Source organism: Lacerta agilis, chromosome 5 (genome assembly GCF_009819535.1).
Source record: "Lacerta agilis isolate rLacAgi1 chromosome 5, rLacAgi1.pri, whole genome shotgun sequence".
In the NCBI taxonomy this organism is placed as follows: domain Eukaryota; kingdom Metazoa; phylum Chordata; class Lepidosauria; order Squamata; family Lacertidae; genus Lacerta; species Lacerta agilis.
The window spans coordinates 1,607,573-1,634,375 of record NC_046316.1 but is presented as its reverse complement, the minus strand read 5'-3'; the positions used below and the strand labels follow the sequence as shown (position 1 = coordinate 1,634,375).

The 26,803-nt window shown below is 43.0% G+C and overlaps 1 protein-coding gene across 2 annotated transcripts in view; it reads left to right on the top strand.

Moving 5' to 3' along the window:
- The first annotated feature begins 5,588 nt into the window (after positions 1-5,588).
- ETV6 (ETS variant transcription factor 6) overlaps positions 5,589-26,803 on the top strand; it is a 121,835-nt gene continuing 100,620 nt past the window's right edge. Inside the window, exon 1 of one of the 2 annotated variants that reach the window (XM_033148250.1) lies at positions 5,589-5,873. In XM_033148250.1, the coding sequence (XP_033004141.1) occupies positions 5,841-5,873 (33 nt within the window). In that variant the 5' untranslated portion in view covers positions 5,589-5,840. The remainder of the gene's footprint in view (positions 5,874-26,803) is intronic. The other variant, XM_033148249.1, reaches the window with a different exon arrangement.

Here is a 26,803-nt window from a genome sequence, read left to right as displayed (position 1 = left end):
AGTCTTCTCTTCTCATGAGGTGGCCAAAGTACTGGAGCCTCAACTTCAGGATCTGTCCTTCCAGTGAGCACTCAGGGCTGATTTCTTTAAGGATGGATAAGTTTGATCTTCTTGCAGTCCATGGGACTCTCAAGAGTCTCCTCCAGCACTATAATTCAAAAGCATCAATTCTTTGGCGAGTCTTTTTATGGTCCAGCTCTCCCTTCCATACATTACTACTGGGAAAACCATAGCTTTAACTAAACGGACCTTTGTCGGCAAGGTGATGGCATCACATACGAAGTACTGGACCAGAAAATCCTGTCCTCCCCACCCCCGTGTACAGGACCAAATGTACACCAGCCATCAAAGCCTGTATAGTTGGTAAGAACTTTTAGCTAGCATATTATTAGAAAACATATTTACTAATTGAAGATAAGTATATCAACAATCCTGAAAGTTAGATTGCCAGCAGCTAAAAATGATTATAGTGCAGCCACGAATGCTCCTGGAAGTTCAGTTTCCAGACCAAGCTTCTTATTTCCAGGCAATGCATACAGCAGTTGTGAAAGAGTGCTGTGCAAGACTACAGTACGAATGAAGACTGTACTTGTAGAAACAGAGTTGTAGAACATCCAATTCTCTAACTGCTGGCTCGCTTGTAACAGAGAACATATTGTTTATCTCCTTTATTGGTCAGATAGTCTAGCAGCAGCTGGAGAAATTCTGCCCGCTTTTGAATTTTTAATTGGCAAACATTTTCTTAGTAAACTTGCATAACAGATTGGTAAAACAGGTCTTTCTGTTGTGTCTATACTTTAACATTCATTCCTATAAAAGTTGAAGAGTTTCACAAATCTCTTTATTTTGCAGTTTGTTTTAACCATTTATATATATAATTCCAATATTTGTTTATGCATGCATATTTATTTTCTATCTGATTTGCATTATAATATTCCCTTTATTATTTATTTTATTGTTCACTCTTCTAAAATATCTCCCAAGTAAAGGGAGTTCACTATTTAAGCCTCATTGCTTTCAGTGAGTAAGTTAAGCACATATCTCTCTCCTATTTTAGTAAGTGGAACTTAAAAGTGCTCAAATTTGGCTGGGTCATCACTTATAAATACTGTACTGGATTTTGAAACAAGCTAAGTTTCTATTATGTGATAGAAACTTCTCCCAGCACAAATTGCTACTAGGTTGACAGACAGAATGATTCTTTTGATGGATTTCACTGTCCTTGACCATGGCATCATCCTGACCTAGATCACCTTGTAAGGTAGTGGGTAGGCCACTCTACTTACATGGCTCCAGTTATTCCTGGAAAGCAGGCCCCACACAGACCACACCAGAGATCCATCTAGTTAAACATCCTGTTCTTCCAGTGGCCAACCAGATACCTATGGGAAGCTCACAAGCAGGACATGAACAACAACATTTTCCAGCAACTGGTATTCAGAGACATCCTGTCTCCAGTACTGGAGATAATACACCATCATCATGGCTAGTTGCTATCAGAGGTGGAGCAAGGTGGGTGCGGCCTGCCCCATGTGACATCACTGAGGCGGGGTGACATCGCCGTGCTGCTCCCCCCCCCGGATGCTCAGCACGGATGGCACACCCCCTGGAACGCACACACTCCTGGGACGATGTTTAGTCAGAATCTCATTTCTTGTAACCTGAATTCACTGTTTCAGGCCCTATCCTTCAGAGCTTTCTCCATCCTCCATGTAACAGACCTTTAGATATTTGACGATGGCTGTCACATGTCCTCTCAATCTCCTATTTTCCAGGCTAAACATACCCAGCTTCCTCAACCTTTCCTCATAGCACTTGGTTTCCAGACCCTGTAATGTTGGTCACCCTCCTCTGTACATGTTCCAGCTTGTCAACATCGTTCTTAAATATCATGCGGAGCCTCTTTTCTTTTTTTGATGAAGTAACAAGCTTGGTGGATAAGGAGAATGCTGTGGACATAGTGTATCTTGATTTCAGTAAGGCTTTTGACAAAGTCCCCCATGATACTGTTGTGAGGAAGCTGGTAAAATGTGGATTGAACGAGGTAACTGTTAGGTGTATTTGTTGCTGGTTGGCAGCTCCAGTGGCATAGCGTGGGGGGGGGGTAGAGGGGGCCGTTGCCCTGGGCACATTTTTGGGAGGGGGGTCTTAGTAGTCATAGCATACTTTTTCAAAGTGCTCACAGACCGACTGCCAATCTGTTCTAGGACCTTTCCTGGGTATTTATCTCAAGCTCACGGTCACGATATTTTCTTGGGTCTTCTTTCCCTCCACCCTTTTTAAAGTTGGGGACAACATTTGCCCACCTCCAGTCTGCAGGGACCTCACCTGTTCTCCAATAATTCTAAAAAGATTACAGACAGAAGCTCTGATATCACACCTGCAAGCTCCTTTATTACCATTGGGACCCTGGAGAGTTGAATTAATTTAAAGTAGCTGGGTGTTCCCTTACCACCTCTCTTCCTATATTGGGCTGCAGCTCCCTCCTTGCATCGTGCTATCACCAGGGGGGCATTGCTTTCCTTTTGGCTGAAGGCAGAGGTGCAGTAGGTGTTGAGCAGTTCCACTTCCTTTTTGTCACCCAATAGCATTTCTCCATCTTCTCCATGCAAGGGACCTACTACTTGCTTGTTCTTCCTCTTGCTTTCAAACATAGCTGAAGAAATGTCCCCCCCCCAATTTTGTTAACCTCTCTTGCAAGTCTGAGCTCATTCTGAACTTTGGCTTACCTGACCTTCTCCCTACAATTGGTAAGTTACTTGTGTTCACTCTTCCTTCATGATTTCTCCTTTCTTCCATTTCTTATGCATGACCTTCTTAAATCTCAGATCCTGAAAGCAGCCTAAGATGCTGGATATAAGCAAATTTATTGCCAGCTGCTGGGCAGTTTATAGAAAACTTACCAGTGTCTGATAATTGTTGGAAGTATTGCATAATAATAAAGATAATGCTGGACCAACATGACTAATATATGATCCAGCAAGGCACTTAGGTTCTTTCAATATATGCTGCATTCCAATCCTGTCCTCATAATCAATGAAAGCCAGTTTAGGCTGTTTGGTTTTTCTGACACAAGAAACTGAACTGATACCACACACGTCCGACTTCTAGACAGAATCATATTTTCCTGCATTTATTTAGGACTGGCTTTCAAACAGCAGCCAACAAGTTAGATACAGTAACTTGTTTTCCCAGTCCGTGAACTGTTTCCCTCCATGTATAAAGATAGTACAGTAGTAGTAAGCTATGTCCTAAAAGGCAATGGAATGCTGCGTGTAAAAGTTTTGCTACTGTTATAAGAATTTTAAGGTCTTATATATACTGTATATTAAATGTTCCTAAGTGTACCAAGCAAACATGTACATGAATGTATAGGCCACATGTTTGAAGCAGCACAGGAAGACAGTCCTGACACCATTTTGACCCCTAAAACCGACAAAATGTTTCTCTGCAAGGAGGGAGTGGGGTGAGGGAACCTTCCCATTGTCTCAGGAATTAAGTAATTATCACCTCAAAGGAATGGCCAGACTACCAGGAAAGGCAATCAGATAAGGCATTATCATATAACCTGGCAGACAGGAGATAAACACACTCATAGATTTCTGTTGTAGACTGCCTCTTCTGTGATGTAGGTATGATGTATGGGGTGGTGGTCTTGGGCTACACCCCTTCTGTGATGTATGTATGATGTTTTTGGGGGTGGTCTTGAGCTACAGCGTAGGCAATTTCAAAAGTCTATACAGTATAAGAGCTTGCACACCAGGGTTTTGGGTTCCTCTCCTCCCTCCCTGCGTGGGGGGAGTGGGGAACCCTGTTGCAACAGCCTTAATAAAGATCAGGCTTACTAGCTGCTTTGCTTCTCAATATTCTCTGGTTGGCCTCTGTTATTTTCTCCTACTGATGGAGAACCTACAAAAGACTCTTGTGTGCCCAATAAGGGAATAAGGGCAGATTTTTGTTTATAACACTACCTTGTGTCAAATTTAAATCACTTTTTGCACTTTCTGAACCATGGAACAAAGCAAGTAAACAGGATCAGGTGAGCCCTAGCCACCCCTCAACAGAGTAAGTCCACTGAACTCAATGGGACTCCAATACTGTACATAGTATTGCACTTCACTTCCTTTTTTTTTAAATGAATGGAACTTCCATTCTAAAAAACACACACATTCTAAGAAAACACAGTTTCACAACTGTAAAGAGACTAAAGTAGCAATAAAGATAATGGAGATTCCTCCCAAAGATTCCTTCTCTCGTTTTTTGGCTTTCTTCTCTTCCTTGGCTTCTCTGACCCCGTCTTGCCTTTGTCTCCTCGGCGTGTGAATGCAGCTCCCCACCCCCCACCAAAGCTCTCATTTCCTGGTAGAATCCTCTTAAAGAGGCAGGACAGAGCAAAGCACAGACAAAAGGCCATTGTGCTGTTTCCCTCACCTTTCCGCATCTATTCGGTTTTTAAGCAAATCACGTGGTGCCGCTGGCTCTCGGAGAGGGCACTTCTCAACAACTCCTTCCTTTTAAAGGAAACCGTTTGAAAGGAAACACTGATTTTGCGGAAGTTCGTGCGAAGTCCCCCTCCCCTCCCCGCCACTGCCATTCAGCTAGATGTCCAGTCCATTGAGTCCAGTCTGATCCAAGGCACATTTTACTCGGCAGGAAATGCTGCGAGGAATTTCTGCTTGTACCATGATTCCACCACTGCGTTTAGGCTTGCAGCCGGCCCCTCCACAACAGTAGCCCAGAGGCTCCGCCGAACTCAGCGGGGTTTACTCCCAAGTAGTAGCTCTATCTATTATTGCAGCTTTACAAGTCGAGTAGATAGGATCGTGCCCTTAGCCTGCGGTGCTATGCACGCGCAGCACTCGCGAGTAAGCCCTACTTGGCAGTCTCTGCGCAATCCTACGCGTATGTCGTCTCCGAAGTAAGTCTCCCTGAGTTCCACAGGATTCGCTCCGTGTTTAAATGTGCATGAGGACACCATCCAGTAACCTGGTATCCTAGGTTTGCAGCAGTAAACTGACCAGACCAACCCCCGCGCATCTCCTTGCGCGTTTCCTCGTTTCCTCGATTGAAAGTGGCTTTATTGTCATTTTGCTCCCATTTCCATGCCAGTCTGGAAATGTAAAACAAGTTCGCCGTTCAACTCCAGCAGTTCTTTCTTCTTCGCGAATGTGAGGCGCGCTTTTGTGACTGCCGATCCGACCCGACCCTCCTCTCTCTCACAAGATCCCTTTTATTTATTTCCCTGTAACCTGAGCTAGTTCCCCCCCCCCTTTCTAAATTTCCTGGTGGATCCGGCTCCTTTAAGAGGCAGAGCTCAGTGCTGGGAACTCACGTCAACTTTTCAACCCAGAAACTCTCCAGATCAATGAGCGAAGAAGAGCCGCTTTTCGCAGTTTCTGCCTTTCAGTTTCTCTCTTCCAGGAAAGGGAGAATTCCCACATTCACGGGGCAGAGAGAGCAAGAGGGGGAAGGGACGGGACTAAGGAGGAGCGAACTGCGCTCTTCGGAGCACAAAACACTTGTTTGTTTTGTTTGTTTGTTTGCTTTTATAAAAAAAAAGAACCAGAAAAATCAAATTCCCGTCCTCTTCTTTTGTATCTGCTCAGAACCAAAAATGCAAAACTGAACCATGCCGGGCGCATCTCCCCAGGCAGATCGGCTGCAATCCTTGTGGATTTGTCTTCTGGAAAGATGATCGGAGGAACTTCTTAAAACGCCTGCGGTTGGCTGGGAAAGGATTTCTGCTGGGGTTGGAGGAAGAGGAAAGGAAAGAGGAAAGGGGAGAAAAAAAAAGAAAGACGAGAACTTCCTGGTCTCTTTATTTCCTCCTCTTCTGAGACATGTCTGAGGGTCCTGGCCAGTGTTGCATCAAGGTAAAAGCTCGTTTTAAAAACCCTGTTTTAAAACGTACTTAGAGCTGATAATGTATGTTCCCACCCCCGAAACTAAAGATGCAATTGTGTATTTAATCATTGGTGGCTTTAAGGAGGTCGCCTAGATAGAGCGGAAATAAGCACACGGGTCTCTTAATTTTCTTCCTCCTCTGGCTTCGGCGAGACTCCCTTTCCTATAACCCTTTGGTTTCTTCGTCTAAAAAGGAGGTCGACCCTGATCCGCCTGGATAAACGGAGGAAGAAATCAAGCTTGTTTTCTGTTTATTTGCAAGGGGAGTTCTGGCTGCAAACGCAGAGTGGGGTTTATTCTTGTTACACAGCTGGTATGTTGCTTTGCACAGGGATCTCTGAAGTCAGCATGAAGTTTCTGTAGTATTCAGAGGAGAAGTTCCCTCCTCCACACTCTCAAACTGGAATTCTTAACTAAAGCTGCTGCAGTTAAAAAGAGAGGCCACTCTCCACCCTTTCTAACTATCAAGCTGTTTATGCAGGTTCCAATCCTGAGCAGCGTACGTATGTATGTTTACTTGATAGTAAGTCCCACTTCTTCCGTGGGATTTACTCCCAAGTGCACAGAAAGTTAAATTGTAACCTTACTTCTGAGTAGCTGTGCAATGTGATCCTTTTCCTATTTACTCAGAAGTAAGCCCCATTCAACTCAGTGAGACTTGCTTCAGAGTAGAGTATGTCTGTTTGCAGCCCATAAGGAAGGGGAGCTGGTTCTCAAGAGCTCTGTTTTTTATAAATAGTGAGCTTAACACTTTTTTATAGAGTGCCTTACTAACGTCCAGCATCAGATGAAAACTCTTGAGGTGACTTCTGACAGCTAAAAGGCTAATGTCAAAATTATTTTGAGATCCACTATACAAAGGAGGGAAGGGAGAGGAGAGGAGTGCACGTGAAACAACCTTTGTCAGCAGCTTATTTTTAAAAATGTCCATTGAGCACTATGGTGCCATTACTACATTCATTGCTACTTTATAAATTTACTTATTGGTTGCCTAGAATGGGTAGATTGGCACTGCTGCACATTTGTAAGAGTACAATGGTTTAGTGTGGCACTTTGGACTCCCCTGCTATTGAGATCAAGCAGGGCGCCTTCACTGTACTCTTTTCAGCGCCTGCTAAAAAGCTTCCTTGTTTAGGCAAGACTACCCAGATGCTTAGAAAGTTGAGGTAATTTAAATCTGTTTTAGTATTTTAACTTAATGTTTTGAAATAGGGCTGTGAATTTTTCTTGTTTTATTTTTTTATTTTTTGTAAATGGCTTTTTAGGCTTTTTACAATCAAACAGTGTATAGGTAGTATGAAATGAAATGAAATGAAATAAATAGAGGGAGCTGTTTTGTTTGATATTTCTGCTGCAAAGTTGCATTTCTTCCTAACAAACTTCAAACTTCCTTCAAAGGTAGGTAGTAGGTTTATTTCGGCCATGTGGCCCATATCAAACTTCCTTCAAAGTTCTCTGGAACATTTGACAGAATTAATAGGTTGTTCTGTGTTTAGTGGCTAGGGGGTTCATTCAGATTATGAAAAATGAAGCATGATTTCAGTGAGCTAATTCCAAAATTAGCTTTTGAAAATATTGAATATACATTTCCATTTAGCCAGAAAGGGCATTGTCATATCTCAAAAACTTTTAACTCTTGTACTTCTTTTTTTTTTAAAAAAATCCAGCAATGTATTTATCTCTGAATTACTGATGCTGTGATCCTATGCACTCTTTAGCCCAGTGAGACCTTGCTTCCAAGTGAGCATGTAAGTGGCTAGGCTGATTAGGGAATAGGTCCCATATAACTTGGATGGTTTCCCTCTGAGGAAATATGCTTCAAATCGCAAAGGAGCCATTTCAACATACAGTAGTCCTTCCTCTGTCGTGAGATGCATTTCCCAGGGGACATAGATAGGGTTGCACAAAGGTCATAAATACAGATTGAATATGTACGGCAAGTTTGTATGCAGTTTTATTTCAGGAATGGCACAATTTCTCTCTTTTGAGAGCTGTTTTTCTGCAGTGGCCAAATTCATATTTTGCCACATCCCCCCCCCCACCCAGATGGCCTTAGACAAGCCATAGTTTTCAGCCTCAGTTGTCTCATTCGTACTATTGGGCTTTAAAAGATTACTGAAATAATGGTATGTAAAGCACTGAATATTCCAAGTGCTCCATATAAATGCTTAGTATTACTGTTTATCTCTGAACATGTGTAGTAGCATCATGTGGGGAATTTAATTGTGTAGCCTGATCCTATCTACATTTATTGAAAAACAAGTCTTACTGATTTCAGTAGGACTTACTCCTAGCGGGTGGCGCTGTGGGTTAAACCACTGAGCCTGGGGCTTGCCGATCAGAAGGTTGGCGGTTCGAATCCCCGGGGTGAGCTGTTGTTCAGTCCCAGCTCCCGCCAGAAGCGGCTTAGTCATGCTGGCCACATGACCCGGAAGCTGTACGCCGGATCCCTTAGCCAGTAAAGTGAGATGAGCGCCGCAACCCCAGAGTCGTCTGCGACTGGACCTAACGGTCAGGGGTCCCTTTACCTTTACCTTTTACTCCAAGTAGGTATGCATAGGATTGCATCCCAAGGCATATATGAGCACTCTGAAGATGGTTATTTCTTGGTCTGTTGAACGAGCATGTGGTGAAATGTCTCATTTTAAGTAGCTCCTACATGCCCTTGAGAATCTTCCACCTCCCACCCAACCCCACCCTGCTTGCTTCACCCTGCAGTTATGCCTAATAATTGCAAGGATCCATATACGGGCAGAAAATTTCCTTTTTTATTTCCCTGATTTATATTTTTATTCAAGACAAGTTGTGTTGCTTCACACCCAGTATTTACATTTCAACGTGTTCACTCAAATAAACTTAAGGTTCTATGTAATGTTTCCATCTTTAAGAGGGTGGCATTTTAGGGATGGGTGATCAGCAGCAATGAAGCTTGAAAGCAAGGGTATTCAGTGCGTGAGGTATATATTGCTGACTCTTTACAGTACTGTATTACATAGCAGCTGAAAGTTTCACTTTCAAACTGTCTTATGTTCTCCAACTGTATTAAGTACATATTTCCCCTTATCTTTCCTTTACCATTCTGGGGCACACAGTACGTAGTTTGTTGGAAACCCAGCTGGATGGGTGGGGTATAAATAATAAATTGTTGTTGTTGTTGTTTGTTTACAATAGGTTTATGGTAAACTAAGATTTACTAACCTGTGAGTGCCTTTGACCTCAGTTGGACTTAGTTCTGAGTAGACATGTACTGTATAGAATTTCTCTTTGAGTAATATGTTACAACTGTAACTAAGCATTTCATGTAGAGATACCTGCTGCTATTTTGGTAGGGTTATGGATCTGACTGGGACACGGGTGGCGCTGTGGTCTAAACCACTGAGCCTAGGGATTGCTGATCAGAAGGTTGGCGGTTCGAATCCCTGCTATGGGGTGAGCTCCCATTGTTCGGTCCCTGTTCCTGCCAACCTAGCAGTTCGAAAGCACATGAAAGTGCAAGTAGATAAATAGGTACCGCTCCAGCGGGAAGGTAAACGGTGTTTCCGTGCGCTGCTCTGGTTCGCCAGAAGCGGCTTAGTCATGCTGGCCACATGACTTGGAAAAACTGTCTGTGGACAAACACCGGCTCCCTTGGCCTGTAGAGTGAGATGAGCACCGCAACCTCAGAGTCGTCCGCAACTGGACCTAATGGTCAGGGGTCCCTTTACCCTTTAATGGATCTGACAGTTTAAAACAGGATTTTCTTCTTGTTGCTGGTCATTGGCTTTCCAAGTTTCCATTCCAGAAAGGAAATATAGGCAACTCCCCATTCACACGGGGGTTATGTTCTGAGCACCACACACATCAGCGAAATTGCGTGTATTTGAAACACCCATTGGGAAAACCATTAGAGGGGAAAACACCCTCTAACTCCTGGAAACCCTTGGAAAACCCCTTTAAAAACCCAGCACACTTACCAGATGCCAAACTCTGCCAAACCACACCACAATCACCTCCCTCTAAACCTCCTTGCTCAAGCTCCAACCCCCCACAAGCCTCAACAGTCAGCGCAAGGGCTTGTGGGATTGCGCTTACAAAGGCTTGTGGGATTGATAGGCGCTGATTTTATGCCATTTTGCCCTTTCTGGGCTCATCTATTTATTTTTTAAAATATATATTTTATTGAGTTTTACTTAACAAATTTAAGTTCAAACATAAAACATCAACATCATCATTTAGGATTCCCCTCCCCCCTTCCATGGTTACCATTGTCAATTTTTCTCTTTCCAACTGCTTCCCTTATTATCTCTCTCTCTCTTTTAAAAATCATCCATTTATATCATAGTTTTTCGTACATTAGATGCATTATTCAAATCCTGCCAAAGTTTTTCGTTACAGTGTTTCTCTTAGATACATTATAATTTTTCCTATTCCTTCTTAAAGTTCTTTTATTCCTGGTTTCTGTTTTTCCCAGTCAGATTTCGCCATTTCGGCCTAGTCCATCATCTTCATCAGCCATTCATCTCTTGTCGGGACTTCTATCTTCTTTCCAACTCTGGGCCAGTAGTATCTGCGTTGCTGTCATCGCGTACGGTAAATAGTCGTTTCTGCTCCTTCAGAATCTCTGCACCTAAAATACCAAGTAAAAAAGCCTCTGTTTTTTCCACAAACATTATTCTAAACATTTTTTTCAACTCATTGTAGATCATTTCCCAGAATGCTGTTGTTATCTTGCACGCCCACCGAATGTGGTAGAACGTGCCTTCTTTCTCCTTGCATTTCCAACAGACATTTGAAGCAGTTCTATACATCTTTGCTAATTTTACATGTGTTAAGTGCCACCAATACATCATTTTCATACAATTCTCCTTCAACGCACAGCATGCTGTAAATTTTAAATACTCCCTTCCATAACTTTTCCCAAAATGAAAATTGTACATTGTGCCCATTGAATCGTCACTGATTTAACTTCTTGTCTTTGGTATGCCATTCTAGCAACAGTTTACACATTTTAAAAAGTAACTTCACATTGTTTTTCAGTAAATCTTATTCAAACCTTGAAAATTCTTTACTAAATCCATTTTTAAAATCTATTTTAAACAAATCATTTAATTGATGGTATTGCAACCAATCTGTTACTAACTGTCTTATGCCCTCAAAACTTTTCAATTTCAATTGTTGTTCTATTACCATGAGCAACTCTTTATAGGTTGCCCATTCACTTTTTGCATTAGTCTTTTTCAAGGATATCACCTCCACTGGGGAAAGCCACCTTGGTGTCTTCTAATCTAACAGTTTTTATATTTTCCCCACACACCATAAATTGCTTTTCTTACCAAATGATTCAAAAACCCTTTATGCACTTAGGTATTCTCATACCATAAATATGCATGCCAACCAAATCTATTATGACCCTCAAGGTCTAAATATCTGCATTTTAAGGTTATCCATTCCCGTAGCCAGCAGAGACATGATGCCTCATAATATAATTTCAAATCTGGCAGAGAGAAGCCACCTTCTTCTTTAGTATCTGTTAGTAGTTTATATTTAATCCTTGGCTTCTTCCCCTGCCAGATAAATTTAGAAACATCTTTTTGCCATTGCTTGAAGTGTCCCGCTGTATTGGGCTATGGGTATTGTTTTGAAATAAAAATAACATTCTTAGCATACATTCATTTTCATAACTGAAATTCTTCCCCAAAGTGATAAGTTCATCCTTCCCCAGACATCCATATTTTTCTTTATCTCTTTCCACGTTGTTACAAAGTTATCCTTAAAAATATTTATATTCTTGGCTGTTAACCATACTCCCAAGTACTGCACCTTTTTCAATTATCTGTGTGTTGCTGGTTGTAGCTCATTTTTTTGTTCTTTGTTCTGTCATATTTTCACCAATACTTTATTTTGTTTTTATTTAGCTTGAATCCTGCTACCTGTCCGAACTGAGATATTTTATCTAATATCCTTGGTATACTCACCAACGGGTTTTCTACTGTTATTAGAAGGTCATCTGCAAATGCTCTAAGTTTGTACGCTTTGCACCCACTGTTATACCTTTTATTTCTTTGTCAGATCTTATGTTCCTTGCCAGGGTCTCTAACAGAAACAATAATGGCAACAGGGGAACAGGCACTTTAAACACCATTTTTGCATTTAAAAACTTCATTTCCAGGTTCGGCATGTATTAGTGGACAGTTGCCTGTATTTTTTACTTTTTCAAAAGAGGCAACTTTACAGGTGCAGGAGACTTGGTTGAATAGAGCGCCTCTAGAGCTTATGTATTGGCAGGTGTTTGTCCTGGATCTTCAGCAAGTACCGGTAAAATGAGAAATCGAGTCTTTTTGGCATTTCTGTTAAAAAAAAAAGCTCAACACCTTTGAGGGTGCCCTGGCGCCCTGCAAGATAACCCAGTTAATAGTTGCTCCTGCCATCCGATCCACCATCTACCTCTTTGCCATCCTGAGCAGTGATGAGGCTTCTGAGCTGTGCCAAGGAATTCCATGATGTCATTTTCTTTGCTTTGGAATGATGTCTCTGCTTGTGTACATGGGACATGTAGAGGGCCTCTCCACTCTGAGGGCTGCAGAGTCACGGATGCGTTCTACACTGTAGAATGGCTCCTTATAAGAAGGTTACAGTCACCAAAATGGAATGTCTAGTAAGTTGCCTGGGCAAGAGAGCTCTCTTATTTTTGAATGATGGACTGACTGTAATTGATTTTCATTTAAACATCTGGCTAGTCCAGATGACAACCTTGAGCCACGTTAAGAGCTTAAAGAAGAAAAGTCACTTTATCCAGGAACAGTCCACATATCAGGTAACAGGCACATTTTGCACCTGGCTATTGGCCACTTGCGACCAAGCAGAGATGCCCAGGCACCAGGCATGCACCTGACTTCTCCTCCATCTGGAGGTGCATGCCTGGGGATCCTTGGATCTTGACTGCTTTTGCACACTAGCAACGCATCCTATAGAATTCTATCTGTTATATTTTATCTGCACAATCAAAATGAATTTCTGATTGGATCCAAAAGCTTGTATTGAAAAATATGGCTTTCGAGCTGTCTGGCCCCAAAATGACAACTAGGCATTCCATTTGGCGGACTGTAACCTTGGTTTAAGGAGCCATTTGGCACCTAGCTGATATATCTGAGTTTCTAACACTGCCACATATATTGGCCTATTCCGACCACCTCTTTTTTGGTGATTGTTCCTGTTCAGGCTGCACAGAAAGCATTTTGCTTCCAGAAATTCATTTCAACTGTGCAGATAAAATACAACAGATAGAATTCTACAGGCTGGGATATTAGTGTGTGAAAACAGTCCAGATCCAATGATCCCCAGGCATGCATCTTAGAATCATAGAATCATAAGGGTTGGAAGAGACCACAAGGGCCATCCAGTCCAACCCCCTGCCAAGCAGGAAACACCATCAAAGCATTCCTGACAGAATGCAAATGGTAGAGATACCGGGCGCCATGCTGGTACCCAGGCATCTTCATTTGGTTGCAAGTGGTTGAAAACCAGGTGCCAAATGCGCCTGGTGCCTGGCTAATTTCAAAAACTGCTGTCATACAGGGCAGTTTCAAAGTTGTAATTAGCTCCCCCCCCCGCCTCAGTTATGACTGTATCTAGTAAATACCTAGTGCATAGCATTTTGCTTATACTAAAATTAATATGTTAAATGGTTTTTAATGACTCCATATTTCACCTGCTTTAAATCTAGGGAAGTCCATGCTGTTGAATTATCTTAAAATAATTATTATCTTAAAATTATTATCTTAAAATACTTAAAAGTGTTGTAAATTTCTGAACTAAAACATTTGATCAGAAAAAATAAGCAATAAAGCACCCTTAGTATGGCTTAAATGATATTTACTGGAAGTTTTCCAATAAATACAATTTTCAAGAATATAAATTCTAAAGCACGCCAAGGGTGCTTTATTGCCTATTTTTCCTAATGAAATCTTTTGGCTCAGACAAACATGAAAAATTAACGTGCCACACTTACCGTTTACAAAATTAAAAGTTATATATGATCAATATGATCTCAATCTGTTTAGGGGATTCTTTCAAGTTTTTCCATTGTCTAGAAGTGACACTGGCATAGTTCTGTGGGTGATCACTGCTTCATATTCCTAAGCTACTGCAGTAGGAGCAGGATATGACCAGGCCAAATTCGAAACTGATTGCCTGCAGGGCATCTATTTCAGCTGCTGTTGAATGTTTAACTCAGGGTATGTAAATCCTGCTGCTCCTGTGTGGAAGCCAACACCCCGTGTGAGTCTTACAGAACTCAGCATCCCCTTGCCACCACCAGCCTCAAAATTGGCAGTGCACATGGTAAGGGATTGTCAAACATTACTACCATTTGTGTGTTTTGCTACTTGCTCTTAAAGGTAAAGGTAAAGGGACCCCCTGACCATTAGGTCCAGTTGTGGACGACTCTGGGGTTGCGGCGCTCATCTCGCTTTACTGGCCAAGGGAGCCGGCGTGCAGCTTCCGAGTCATGTGGCCAGCATGACTAAGCAGCTTCTGGCGAACCAGAGCAGCGCACGGAAACGCTGTTTACCTTCCTGCCGGAGCAGTACCTATTTATCTACTTGCACTTTGATGTGCTTTCAAAGTGCTAGGTTGGCAGGAGCTGGGACTGAACAACGGGAGCTCACCCCGTCGCGGGGATTTGAACCGCCGACCTTCCAATCGGCAAGCCCTAGGCTCTGTGGTTTAGACCACAGCGCCACTTACTCTTAGGAACCATATATTTGTTGATAAGATTTGTATACTATCTTTCATCTGAAGATTTAAGGGCAGTTCATTATGCTGCAGGTTCATCTCCCTGCTGTTCACGGTGTGTGTGTGTGTGTGTGTGTGTGTGTGCAGTAATATGTAAATAGTCCTTAAGACTGCAGCTGTGAATAGTATAGCAGTCCTCCATAGGGTCCTCTTGAAGGTCTGGTGTGCTGTTACTGCAGCAAGTAGTAGCTTCACATCTGTGGAATGGGCTTCCCATTGAAGTGAGGCTCACCCCAATGTTATATTATTTTAGAAACCAGGCAAAAGCTCACATTTTTGCCAGGCTTGTGGAGGCTGAAGAGATAAACTGGTTGAAAGATGCTTATGGAAACATTTTTTTTTGCTGAAAATCTCTTAATTAATTAATAAATTGGTTATACATTGGCTTAGCCATGAATTTACTGAATGGCTCTTTTTTGTCTCCATTTTCAAAGTGGAGATAAATGATAATAGCTTGCCATTTAGGGTTGTTGTAAGAATTATTAATTATGATGTTTGTGAAGATCTCCCACCACTTAAAATACTAATGTCTAATTGATGAGTTGTGTGATGTTTGACATGTGTAGTATATAAATGATAAACTTTTTCTTGGATGAAGTTGACTTCAGAAACTAACTCAACAGGTTCCACTTGAGAACTTTCTGGGAGGCAACTTAATAAAATAACTATTCTGATCTGGGATATCCCAATTAAATGGAAACCTTCAGTTCTTTATAGAACCTTTTATCTCAGAGCAATTTTACAAATTATAAGCGGTACACTCCCATGTCCCAAACACTGTTTATCTATGTGCCTTTGTTCTCTGAATGCTATGTGGAATATACTATTGAGATTAAGATTCCTCAGGGCTTTGTATTCCCAGCATATGAGCAGCTTTCTCTAAACCTTCCTCCCATTCTTACGGAATAGTGGAATAGCAGTGGTGTCTTGGATAGCAGCTGTCTTCAGTTAGGGCACCTGAGATTTCTGAACACTGTTGACTCTGGCTACACACAGTTTCCCTAAACTGGGGACACCCAACTTGGCCTTTCCAGTAAGCAAAGTTTGAAAGTAGACAACGCCAGCACCACATAGACAGGTCACTGGGTTTCTGTCCTGACATTTTAGGAATTTAGCTGCCTTCTCAGGTCTCCAGAGGAAGGAGTTAAATCTTGGGGCAAGGAGTCTGGATCAAGTAGCAAAGCCATTTTCTATTTGGATTTAAAGTCCCTTCCCCACCCAGATGTCCATCTTTGTGTCCTACAGTAGGGTCTAAGCTTCAGGACACTTAGCAGTACCAAAAAAAAAAAAGCATCATGTCTGACCAAAAGAACTAGATCAGCACACATCCCTGCTTTGCGGCACTGAAAACTCTTGGTTCTTTTTTCGTCCTTGGAGATGTCTTCTGAAAAATTTGAGAACATGATTGCCTTTATTAAGTTACAGGTAGGTAGCCATGTTGGTCTGCCATAGTAAAAAAAATAAAATTCCTTCCAGTAGCACCTTAGAGACCAACTAAGTTTGTTCTTGGTATGAGCTTTCGTGTGCACGCACACTTCTTAAGGTTACCGCTTCCTCCCTTTGTCTCTAAAAGTTAAATGTCTGCAGGTGGGGTGATGAACCTGCATGTAAATGCTTGCATATTGACCTCCCCCTCCTTGGTTCTGTTTTGTGGGCTTTCCATGGGCCATTGTGAGAACAGGGTGCTGGACCAGATGAGTCTGTGTGCAAAGTGTCTCCATGTTCATATGTGAAGGGCATGTGTTGTCACCTGTGTCTTTTCTGTAACCTAGGACAAGATGGAGAGCACTAGCTCTCTTCCACTTTATGACAGCTTTCTTTTCTTTCTTCGTGCCTGGAGGAGATTCTTATTTGCCACAGGCAATTCTACAACAAACCGGAGTGGAGTCCCTAAGGTGGTTAGATGCTGCCTTCCATGCTGCCTCCTGCTACAGCCAAGCTAGTGCCAGACTTCTTGCTCTGCTTTCCTTTGAAGCACATCTGCAAGGCTGGGGGTGGGGCGGTCTTGTTGTCTGGGAAGCCCAGGACCTCCAGACACCCTGCCCAAGCTTGTGTCCCAGGGAGGTCATGTCAAGTGCTGTTAATGCAGCGCTTAGACTTCACCCCTGGAGGGGCACTCCTTTGTCTCTTTGAGGCAGACATAGGCCAACAACAATGTGTGGGAAACTTTGTATTGGTGGCGGGGGGGGGGTGGGGGGAGAGAAAATAGTACCTGAAGCAGAAGCTTTCCTATGTTATTTTTTTCTTTCTGTGATTGTATTCTTCCCGCCCTTGTTAGTGCAGATGGTGGGCTATTGAAACAAAAGGTGAACTGCCAGCTGGGAAACATAAAACCATAAATATCTGCACATAGCCCCTGCCAAACATCCAGTGTTTAAATTAATTTAATGTGGCAACATAGCAATTTATATCAACTAGAAACTCAAGACTTATCATGGCAGCTATTACCGGCTTCCATTAATGGAGCAAAACAGAGATGGCATATAACTACCATTTATTAAGAGGCCTAGAGAGAGGCCAATATATCGCATCAGTGATGCAAACATTAGAGTCTGCCAAGTAAAGTACCGGAAAGATCCTTTGAAGCAGAATCACGTGATTTGATGCTGTGCTGTAAATAGGCAGTTTCCAGGTTTGTTTGGTTCTGTGCACTGGGATTGCTTAACAGTACAGAATCTGAAACCCTTGGCCTGAAAATGAGTTGGCAGCACATCTTGGGACTGGTTCCATAACTTGCAAAATGGGGCTTCAAGAGCCAGAGAGTGGTGCTACTTGTGAAATGAGAGTGCTCTTTACTGTGCTTCTTTCTGTTCAGAATTTATTTCATGGCAGTGGTGTGGCTTGTGCAATACATAATATTTCTCTACTTTGATATGGCTTTTACTGAGCACTTAGGCTGAAAGACAAATCCCAAATAATAGCACGGCTGACAAATGTCTAGTTACAGGTAGGTAGCCGTGTTGGTTTGCCATAGTCAAAACAAAATAAAAAAATAAAAAAGTTCCTTCCAGTAGCACCTTAGAGACCAACTAAGTTTGTAATTGGTATGAGCATTCGTGTGCATGCACACTTCTTCAGATACACCGAAACAGAAGTCACCAGACCCTTATATATAGTGAGAGAGTGGGGGGAGGGGTATGACTCAGAAGGGTGGTGGGAATGGGTGATTGGCTGATAGGTGTGGAAAACCTGTTGACGACTGTTAACGACTTTTTCCTGTAAGACCAATTGCAGTCGTTAACAGTCGTCAACAGGTTTTCCACAGTATGCAAATGAAGGACTGAGAGCTGCCGTTCACTGATTGGTTAGTTAGTTGGAATTTGTTGCTTATTATTATATAAGGCAGCCAGCTACACTGTTGTGTCAGGCACAAGGAGCAGTTCTCACTGCTGGAATAAAGAGCTGCTGATCTAAAGAGCTGTGTCCTTCATCCATCTTTCCCACAACTTAACACTGGCGGTGAGGATGGGATCGGCTGAAACAAGACACAGCCAGAACTGAACTACTGAGCTAAACACTCAAGAGCTGAGATATCGCTGAGGCTAGCATCCATTCCTCACCATCCAGTAGGCATCGGGAAACCATGGCTTCGCTACTGCCTCTACCCTCGTATTCTCCAGCAACTGAGTCATGGCAGTCTTATCTTGCCCATTTCGAATGCTACCTCGAGGCAAACGCTTTCACCGATCTGATGGACAATCGGAAGAGAGCTCTTTTCCTCACCGTCTGCGGCTCAGAAGCCTTTGAGACGGCTCAGGCTCTCGTCACCCCACTTGCTGTGCAGGCTGTGCCTTGGGACACGCTGGCTGAGAAACTCAAGGGCCACTACATGCCCAAAGTCTCCAGAATCACTGCCCACTACGCATTCCATCATCAAATCCAAATTGAGGGGGAGACGATCAGTGAATTCCTGTCTGCCCTCAGGAAGACTGCATACCACTCTAAATTCCGGGATTTGGATGATGCCCTGCTGGATCGAATTGTGTGCGGTGTGAGGGACGAAAAACTACAGCGCCTGTTCCTCGCCAAGTCCGATCTCACTCTCAAACAGGCCACCATGGAAGCCCAAGCCACGGAGCCAGCAAAACATTCAACAGCAGAGATCCGCAAGGCCAACAGCCTGACAATTCCAAAGATGCCGACCCCGGTCTGCCATGGAGAGATCAGCGAATCTGACAGCTGCTCAGATGAAGAGGATGACGTCTGCCACATCAAGCAGGAGCGTGGAAAAGTCAAACGGCGAACAACGGACCAACCAGACTGTGCGGGTTGTGATGGCAACCACCCTCAGTCCAAATGCCGTTTCAGGGATGCCATGTTTCGGCGTTGTTCCTGTAAGGGTCATATTGTGAGGGTTTGCCGCTCATCTACGCCATCAGATACACTACCGGCACCGGGAAGCAAAAAATCGTTGGCAAGGTATGCTAACGAGGACTACCACGCTGTCACCAACTGCCGCTGCTCAGCTGAGCAGACAGTTGGCCGGGCTGACGGTTCTGATCACCGTAAAATTTATGTCACCGTGACTATTGAAGGCAACCATGCGACATGGAAGTTGACTTGGGCTCTGCCCTGTCCGTCATCTCTTGGAGTACTATCAAAAGATTGATTCCCAAAGTATCCAAGAAACAACTGGACTCCCACCACCTACACTTGAGAGACTATCAGGGAAATAACATTTCAGTTGTAGGAGTGGGCAAGTTCAGGGACTTTTGGGGGCGGTTGAAGCTAGTTTTGGTTGATGGGAATCGGCCCAGCCTGCTGGGACTGCACTGGTTTGCATCCCTGGGGTTGGAAATCACAGGTATCCACAGCGTTTCACAACCAGAAATAGACGCCATCGTCACTGAGTTTTTGGAGGTGTTCGATGGAACCTTGGGACAGTAGGTGGGGCTGCCCATATCCTTTAACATTGACCTGCTAGTTACACCCTTCCGAGTCAAGCCTCAATGCGTACCGTTTCCCCTCAAGCCAAAGGTGGACGAACAATTAGACAGGCTGATCACACAGGGGGTCCTGGAGCCCGTAGACAAAGTTAAGTGGGAGACTCCCATTGTGACACCCATCAAGCCAGACGGGTCAGTACCTATCTGTGTTGACTATAAGCGTACGATAAACAAGGTGCTCCAACAGCATGTGTACCCTGTCCCTGTTGTCCAACACTTACTGCACTCGCTGGGAGAGGGCAAGGTCTTTGTGAAACTCGACCTTGCTCAGGCATACCAGCAGTTGCCGGTGGATGACACCACTGCCAAGGCACAGACGATCGTCACCCACCGTGGGGCCTTCCGTTGTCGTCGGCTGCAGTTTGGAGTCAGCGTGGCACCGGGAATTTTCCAGAGCTTGATGGAGCGACTCCTACAGGGTCTGCCTGGCGTCATGCCCTATTTCGACGATGTGCTCGTCTCAGCAGAGACAACACAACAGCTTTTTGATCGGCTTCAGGCTGTCCTGACCAGGTTCCAAGAAGCAGGTCTCAAGGTAAAGAGAGAGAAATGCCAGATCGCTGTACCACAGGTCGAGTTCCTGGGATACCTGGTTGACAGCTCCACCCCATGGCAGCAGAAGTCAAAGCTATCCAGCAGGCTCCCGAACCAAAAAACAAGAAGGACCTGCAGGCTTTCTTAGGTCTATTGAACTTCTATAACATGTTCCTGTCACACAAAGCAACCGTTGCTGAGCCTCTAAATCGGCTTCTGAACAAAAAGGCATCGTGGACATAGGGCTGATGGGAAGTCGCCGCGTTTGCTGCTGTAAAGACGTTATTAATCTCGGACTCCATCCTCTGCCAATACAACGAGGAGCGTCCTATTGTCCTACTCTGACGCGTCGCCTTTTGGTGTTGGGGCCGTTCTCAGCCATGTCTTCCCTGACGGTTGGGAGGCTTCCATCGCTTACTTTTCGAGAACCTTGTCGTCAGCGGAGAGGAATTATAGTCAGCTTGACAATGCAGCTCCCAGCAAATTAAAACAATTTAGCTAGCAGGACTTTAAAAATTATGGCCCAAAGGTCTTCATAAAAATGGCAGGCTTTCATAGCATGGCGAAAACCTGTTGATTATGGGAAAAGAGGAGCCATTCTTTTGGAGTCCCATGGCTGAGAATTCCCATCTCTGATCCCAACTAGCTAAACCTCTGAGGCTGCTTCATTGGAAGATTTTGGGAGAAGGATGTCCTTCAAATATCTCGAGCCCACTCTGAGTTGGGTCCGGACACTTACAAAAAAAAAAAAAAAAAGCCAGTGTAGTTGTTTTATGAGGCCTCCTGACTCCCAGGATGTGGTTCCTTTCACAGCCTGACTCCCATGTTCTGGACCAATTGTAACTTTCAGATACTTTTTGAAAGGAGCATCACATGGAGCAAAAAGCTTTTTCGTCACTCTGCAGGCTCACACAACTTCCATCAGAGCGTAGACAGAGTGTTAAGTTTTAATCCGAATGCAGGAGTCTACAGAAAATGAGCTAGCTTATTAGTGGCCAGAATAGTGGTCCACAGCACACAAGTTTAAGAATTCTGCCTTAAGGCTTTTTGTGTTTAGAAGAAAGGTCTGAGTGTTTACTATTGGAAAGCCTTCTTTCATACTTCCTGATGTAATAACAGCAGAGTAATAATGTCCGAAGTAAATATTTGACTGTGGATCTATTCCCATGTTCATCAGTCTGATTTTTATTGCTTCTGTTTATAGCTTCTCTTCCCTTTCTTCCCTTTTTTGTTCAATATTTTCATCAAATGTCCCTCAAATGCTGCTGTTTGCCTGTGTGTTCATTGATTCTTGTCATGCCACCCCCAAAATACACCATAAAAAAGAGAAGCTGTGATGGACCTTGCAGCTGCCTTCTATCTCCCCACTATATCTGCAATGTCTGTGTCTCTCCACTTAGCCCACCATAGACATGGCTGGTTTAACCTTAGGCGTTTTCTGTTATCATTCTTTTATAAGTCAACAGAATAGTTGTAAGTGATCCCCTGAAGAAGAGTGACACTTGCAAAACTTTGGTATTATTATATCCTGCTCCATATTATTTCAGATATCTGGTTCTATCCAAATAATAATAATACTTTTATTATTTACACCCTGTCTATCTGGCTGGGTTTCCCCAGCCACTCTGGGCGGCTTACAGCATATATAAAACATAGTAAAAAAAAAATCAAGCATTAAAAGCTTCCTGATACAGGGCTGCCTTCAAATGTCTTCTAAAAGTTATGTGCTCGGAAACATACTAGGAGCCAATGAAAATCCTTTAGGACTGTTGTTATATGGTCCCGGAGGCCACTCCCAGTTGCCCTAAACTTCCCTAAATAGGGCTGCCTTCAGATGTCTTCTAAAAGTCAGATAGTTGTTTATCTCCTTGACATCTGACGGGAGGCTGTTCCACAGGGCGGGCACCACTACCAAGAAGGCCCTCTTCCTGGTTCCCTGTAACCTCGCTTCTTGCAGGGAGGGAACTGCCAGAAGGCCCTCATTGCTGGACCTCAGTGTCCAGGCTGAACGATGGAGGAGGAGATGCTCCTTCAGGTATACTGGGCCAAGACCGTTTAGGGTCAGAACCAACACATTGAATTGTGCTCAGAAACTTACTGGAAGCCATTGAAGATCCTTTACAACCGGTGTTATGTTGTCTCGGCGGCTGCTCCTAGTCACCAGTCTAGCTGCCGCATTCTGAATTAGTTGTAGTTTCTGGGTCACCTTCAAAGGTAGTCCCACATACAGCGCATTGCAGTAGTCCATGCGGGAGATAACCAGAGCATACACCTTTTTGGTGGGGCAGTCTGCAGGCAGGTAGGGTCTTAGCCGGCGAACCAGATGGAGCTGGTAGACAGCTGCCCTGGACACAGAATTGAATTTAGTCACACTTGAAGTATAGAATCAGAATTGTAGAGTTGGGACCACGAGGGTCATCTATTGCAACCCCTTGCAATGCAGGAATCTTTCCCCCCTTGTGGGGCTTGAATACACAACCGTGATATTAAGAGTCTCGTGCTCTACCAACAGAGCCATTTAGCTAGCTATCACTAGACCTATTGAAATCCATCCATTCCATTGCTTTCAGTAGGTCTGCTCTGACTATATCTTAGTTGGCTACAACCCATTGATTTTAGCTTTACGTTATTAAAATACATATTAAAATATGTGTTTTTTTCCTGTGTGGTTTTTCACAAACACCCCTATTTTACAATTGGCATTATAGCCCTTCTCTTTACCTTCCCCTCTTTTGTGGTTACCGGCTATTAGGCCTCACTGCTTTCTTGTATAAACTCAGGCTCATTGTGGACTTTATGGCCACACTGGTTTTAAATGAGCTTAACACCAAACTTAATGAGTTTGGTGTGATGTCTGAATTGATAAATCATAGTTACGACCATGGCTCCACCTCCAGAGACTGTTGTATCATGAAAGCAAAAGTGATGGATGTGGGGAAACTGAGAGAAGAGAAAAGAGAAGCAAACCATCAACTCTGAACCATGGCTTATGTGTTTTGTTTTTCAAAGCTCAAATCATGGGTTGTGTTCTAAACTGTGATTACTGCAAACCATGGTTCAACATGATGTCTCAGTTGAGCCCTCCTTTTTCCTCCCCAGAAAGAAATCACACTTCTTTATGACCAACAAGCTCTTTTTCACAGAGGACTGTTTGTGTACTATTACTTTTTTGTTTTTTGGTTAAGTTATCAAAATGTAAAATCACATCCTTGGAAAAACATTGTAGGTGGGCCTTTACATGTTGATAGCAGCTGTTGTGCACACCTCTGGGTAGAGGTGTCTGTCCCTGACAGTTGCTTTTTGGCGTGAAATTTTGTGGGTGTTGGCTTCCTTTGTGCATGTTTTGAGAAATATCATTTGGATCAGTAGGGAAATAAGGCCCGCTAGATCCTCTTCTGGTTGGAGTTCCTGTGCCTTTTAAGAATGTGTGAGAAGGTTTGGCTGAAGCTTTGTGATGGAAAGGAAAGTCTTACCTTTTTGAACATAGATAGGGACCATCAGACCCAGGGGCTATTTCAACAATTTGAATCCTTGCTTAAATTTTAACCCTTTCTGGATCCAGGATTTAGAAGGGGGCTCAGACATACTCCGCCCAACTCACAACAATAACAATGGTGAGCTTTTTCTTTCTTCTGTAGTTATGTCGGTTGTAATTTGCCATGGCTTGAATGTTTTTTAATAAGAGTGTGGGTGGCAGATGAAATCTGAAATCTCAGTCTGCAGGTTTTTATGGCAGCCACCCCAGGGAGAAAAAAGCAAAGTGTAGAAACCAGGGCACTGTGAGGACGTGGCAGTAGTTGTGGCCAAACTCTTCACTTCCTCTCTTCTTATTGAAACTGAATTGTGTGGCGGCCCATTGTTTTAATTGCACAAACTCTGGGATGATTTACTATATATTTAATTTTCCAAACTTTGCGAGAATTCACTATATTTACTAGATTGAAGTTCTTTGGTTGTTTGTCAGGTGGATAAAAATAATTATATATGTATTATTGAAACTTTTTTCAGTTCAATTTAATAGTCTCTTGAAAAAGAATCCTGGATTAAAATGGAATATGAGTAACCCAAAAATGTTAAACATACACTGGTAATCTCTTAAAACATGCCCATCTGTTTAATTAAAAACTGTTTCTATCTGAGAAAGAAGCATGGTGGGAAGAGGGGTCTCTGGACTCTGAGATTTAACATTCTTCTCAAGTAATGTGCTGTATCCCCATTTATAGCTATGGTCTCCCTATTGGATTGAGGGGTTACCAAGTCACCTCACTAAATTAAATTCAAATTTGTTTTCAAACCATTTTACTTTTAAGAAACGTGATAGTTACTATAACTATCTATTATTCACAATAGGTATTGATTGAAATAGAAACATTGCTCCAGGCAAAACATTCATTTTTATCACTGAAATTCTACCAAGCAATGACAGTTTTAACTTCTCCCATCTTGACATATCTTGTTTAACTTCAGCCCATGTTTTGACATAATTATTTTGAAACAATGTACAGTTCATATCTGTCATGGTTATAGCCAAGGATGTATTATTTTCAGTTTGAAACTGTTTTTTTTCACCCAGATATTCTGGTCTTCTGTTGTCATATTCTTTGTTAACATTTTCATTTTCTGATGGTTAATCTTAAAACCTGCTAATAAACCAAACTCTTTTAGTTTATCCATAAGAACTCCTACTCCTACAGGTCCACAGATTTTGACCAGCCTTAGTAATCGGCCAAAACGTGTGCTCACCACATTGAAGTTGCCCCACCCACTTTCTTGGCCCCACAGGGAGAGAGATATTCTGGATCTGTGCCTGCCACACAGTCTGGTGTTAACAGTGTTAGAAACTCAGGTATATAAGCTAGGAGCCAAATGGCTTTTTAAACCAAGGATACAGTTGCCGAAACTGAATGTTTAGTTGCCATTTATTGGAAAGACGACTCCAAAGTCTTATTTTTCCAATGATGGACGGACTGTGATTAAACATCTGGCACGTGGAATAAGACTGTGCTTGTAATTCAGAACAAATACAACATTGCAACCTTACACATTTTTCAAATACTTCCAACCTGTATTTCTCTGTATTTCTCTGTCGTTTCCCAAGTTGAGATTTTGATACAGATGTATTTGCCTTAAATACAATTAAAGGGCAACTGTGCATATTCTGAACCTTCTGTTAATGTCTAAGAACTCTACATAGCAATCTCCACCTTTTTATGGCTGCAAATCTATGCAGTTCTGGACTGCTTTCGCTGACAGACAGTCCAAGCCTGTTTAGCCATGCATTCAGCCTCTCTAGGTCAAGGGAGAATTCTTGCCTCATTTGCCTAGATGTGATTCCGGAGTTTCAATTATTCATTAAAGTAGAGTCACTGAAAACATGTTTGGGAATTGTACATTTGATCTGTTTCTTTCGGTGTTTTCTAACTTTCAGAAAACTAAAACTTTTTTCACCCCTGAATTAAAATTGGCCCACAGTTCATTTTTGCACCTGAAAAGCTTTACTTTCACAGCATGGGAGGATTATGCACAGTTGAAGTAGCCATGCTTTGTGCTTTGGTGAAGGGCCACTGAACTGGGTGTGCTACCTTGCCGGAACACAGAGCAGGGATTAATGTAGTGCTGCAGCAGCCCCTTTTCTGAGGGCAGATAATCTTGCTGCTTCTCTGCATCAAGTACGCCCTGGACCATTTAATTGCACATGATGCTGAAAGGAAGCAGAATTACCCTCCCTCAGTGGAGACTGCTTGGAAAGAGGCAAAGCCAGCCAGTAAATCATTTAGAGCTGCAGTGGGCAGCCTACTCTAAAGGGAGCAGGGATGTGGGATAGAAACTTTACAGCAAATTTTCTGCAGAAAAATTTCATTTCTAAAAAGGCATTATTGTATAAAATTAATTAGCGACTCGAGGAACTGATACATTTCCAGTCAACTTGGTCAGTTTCAAAGTTGTACTCCCCACCCACCTTCCCCGGTGTGTATCCCTAGGAGACATATAGAGTGCTTGTATAAATAAATAATCAAACACACATGCATAGTATCAAGCGCAATTATTTGGACAAGCTATCATCAGTATTTTAACAGTTTTCAGTGATCATTTCCCCCTCCCTGAAAACGACAGCCTTAGGAAAGTGTATGCTGTTGCATAGTCATGTCTTAAAATATTCACCAATACTGTATTTGTTGAAACATAACATTTAAAGCCACATTAAGAGCACACTCCTAGGCATGTCTACTCTGAAGCACATCCCACCAGTGATGGCTAGTGAACATTGAGACTGGCAGAGCAGAAAACATCGAGGCCAACAATGGATGCTATGGGCCCCATCCTGCTCCCTGGGGCTTGTCCACACTGCCACTTGTCCCAAGCCTGGAAAGAAGGGTCTGAGTGGTTTTCTGTTTGCCCTGCCACTTTCCCTGGGAAAACCCACTCTTTGGCAACGAATCAGAGCAAATGTCAATCTGCAGAAAACCTGATTGACATGTACTCTGATTCAGTGATAAAGATCAGGTTTTCTCAGGGAAAGTGGTGAGACAAGCAGAAGTCTGTATGAGCCCCTTGTTGAGTTCTTCAGAGACAAGGAAGGAAACTGACATCCAGGGCCACCCTCTGGACCGGTTTTAAGTAAGAAGACAAGCAGGAGGAGACTGTTT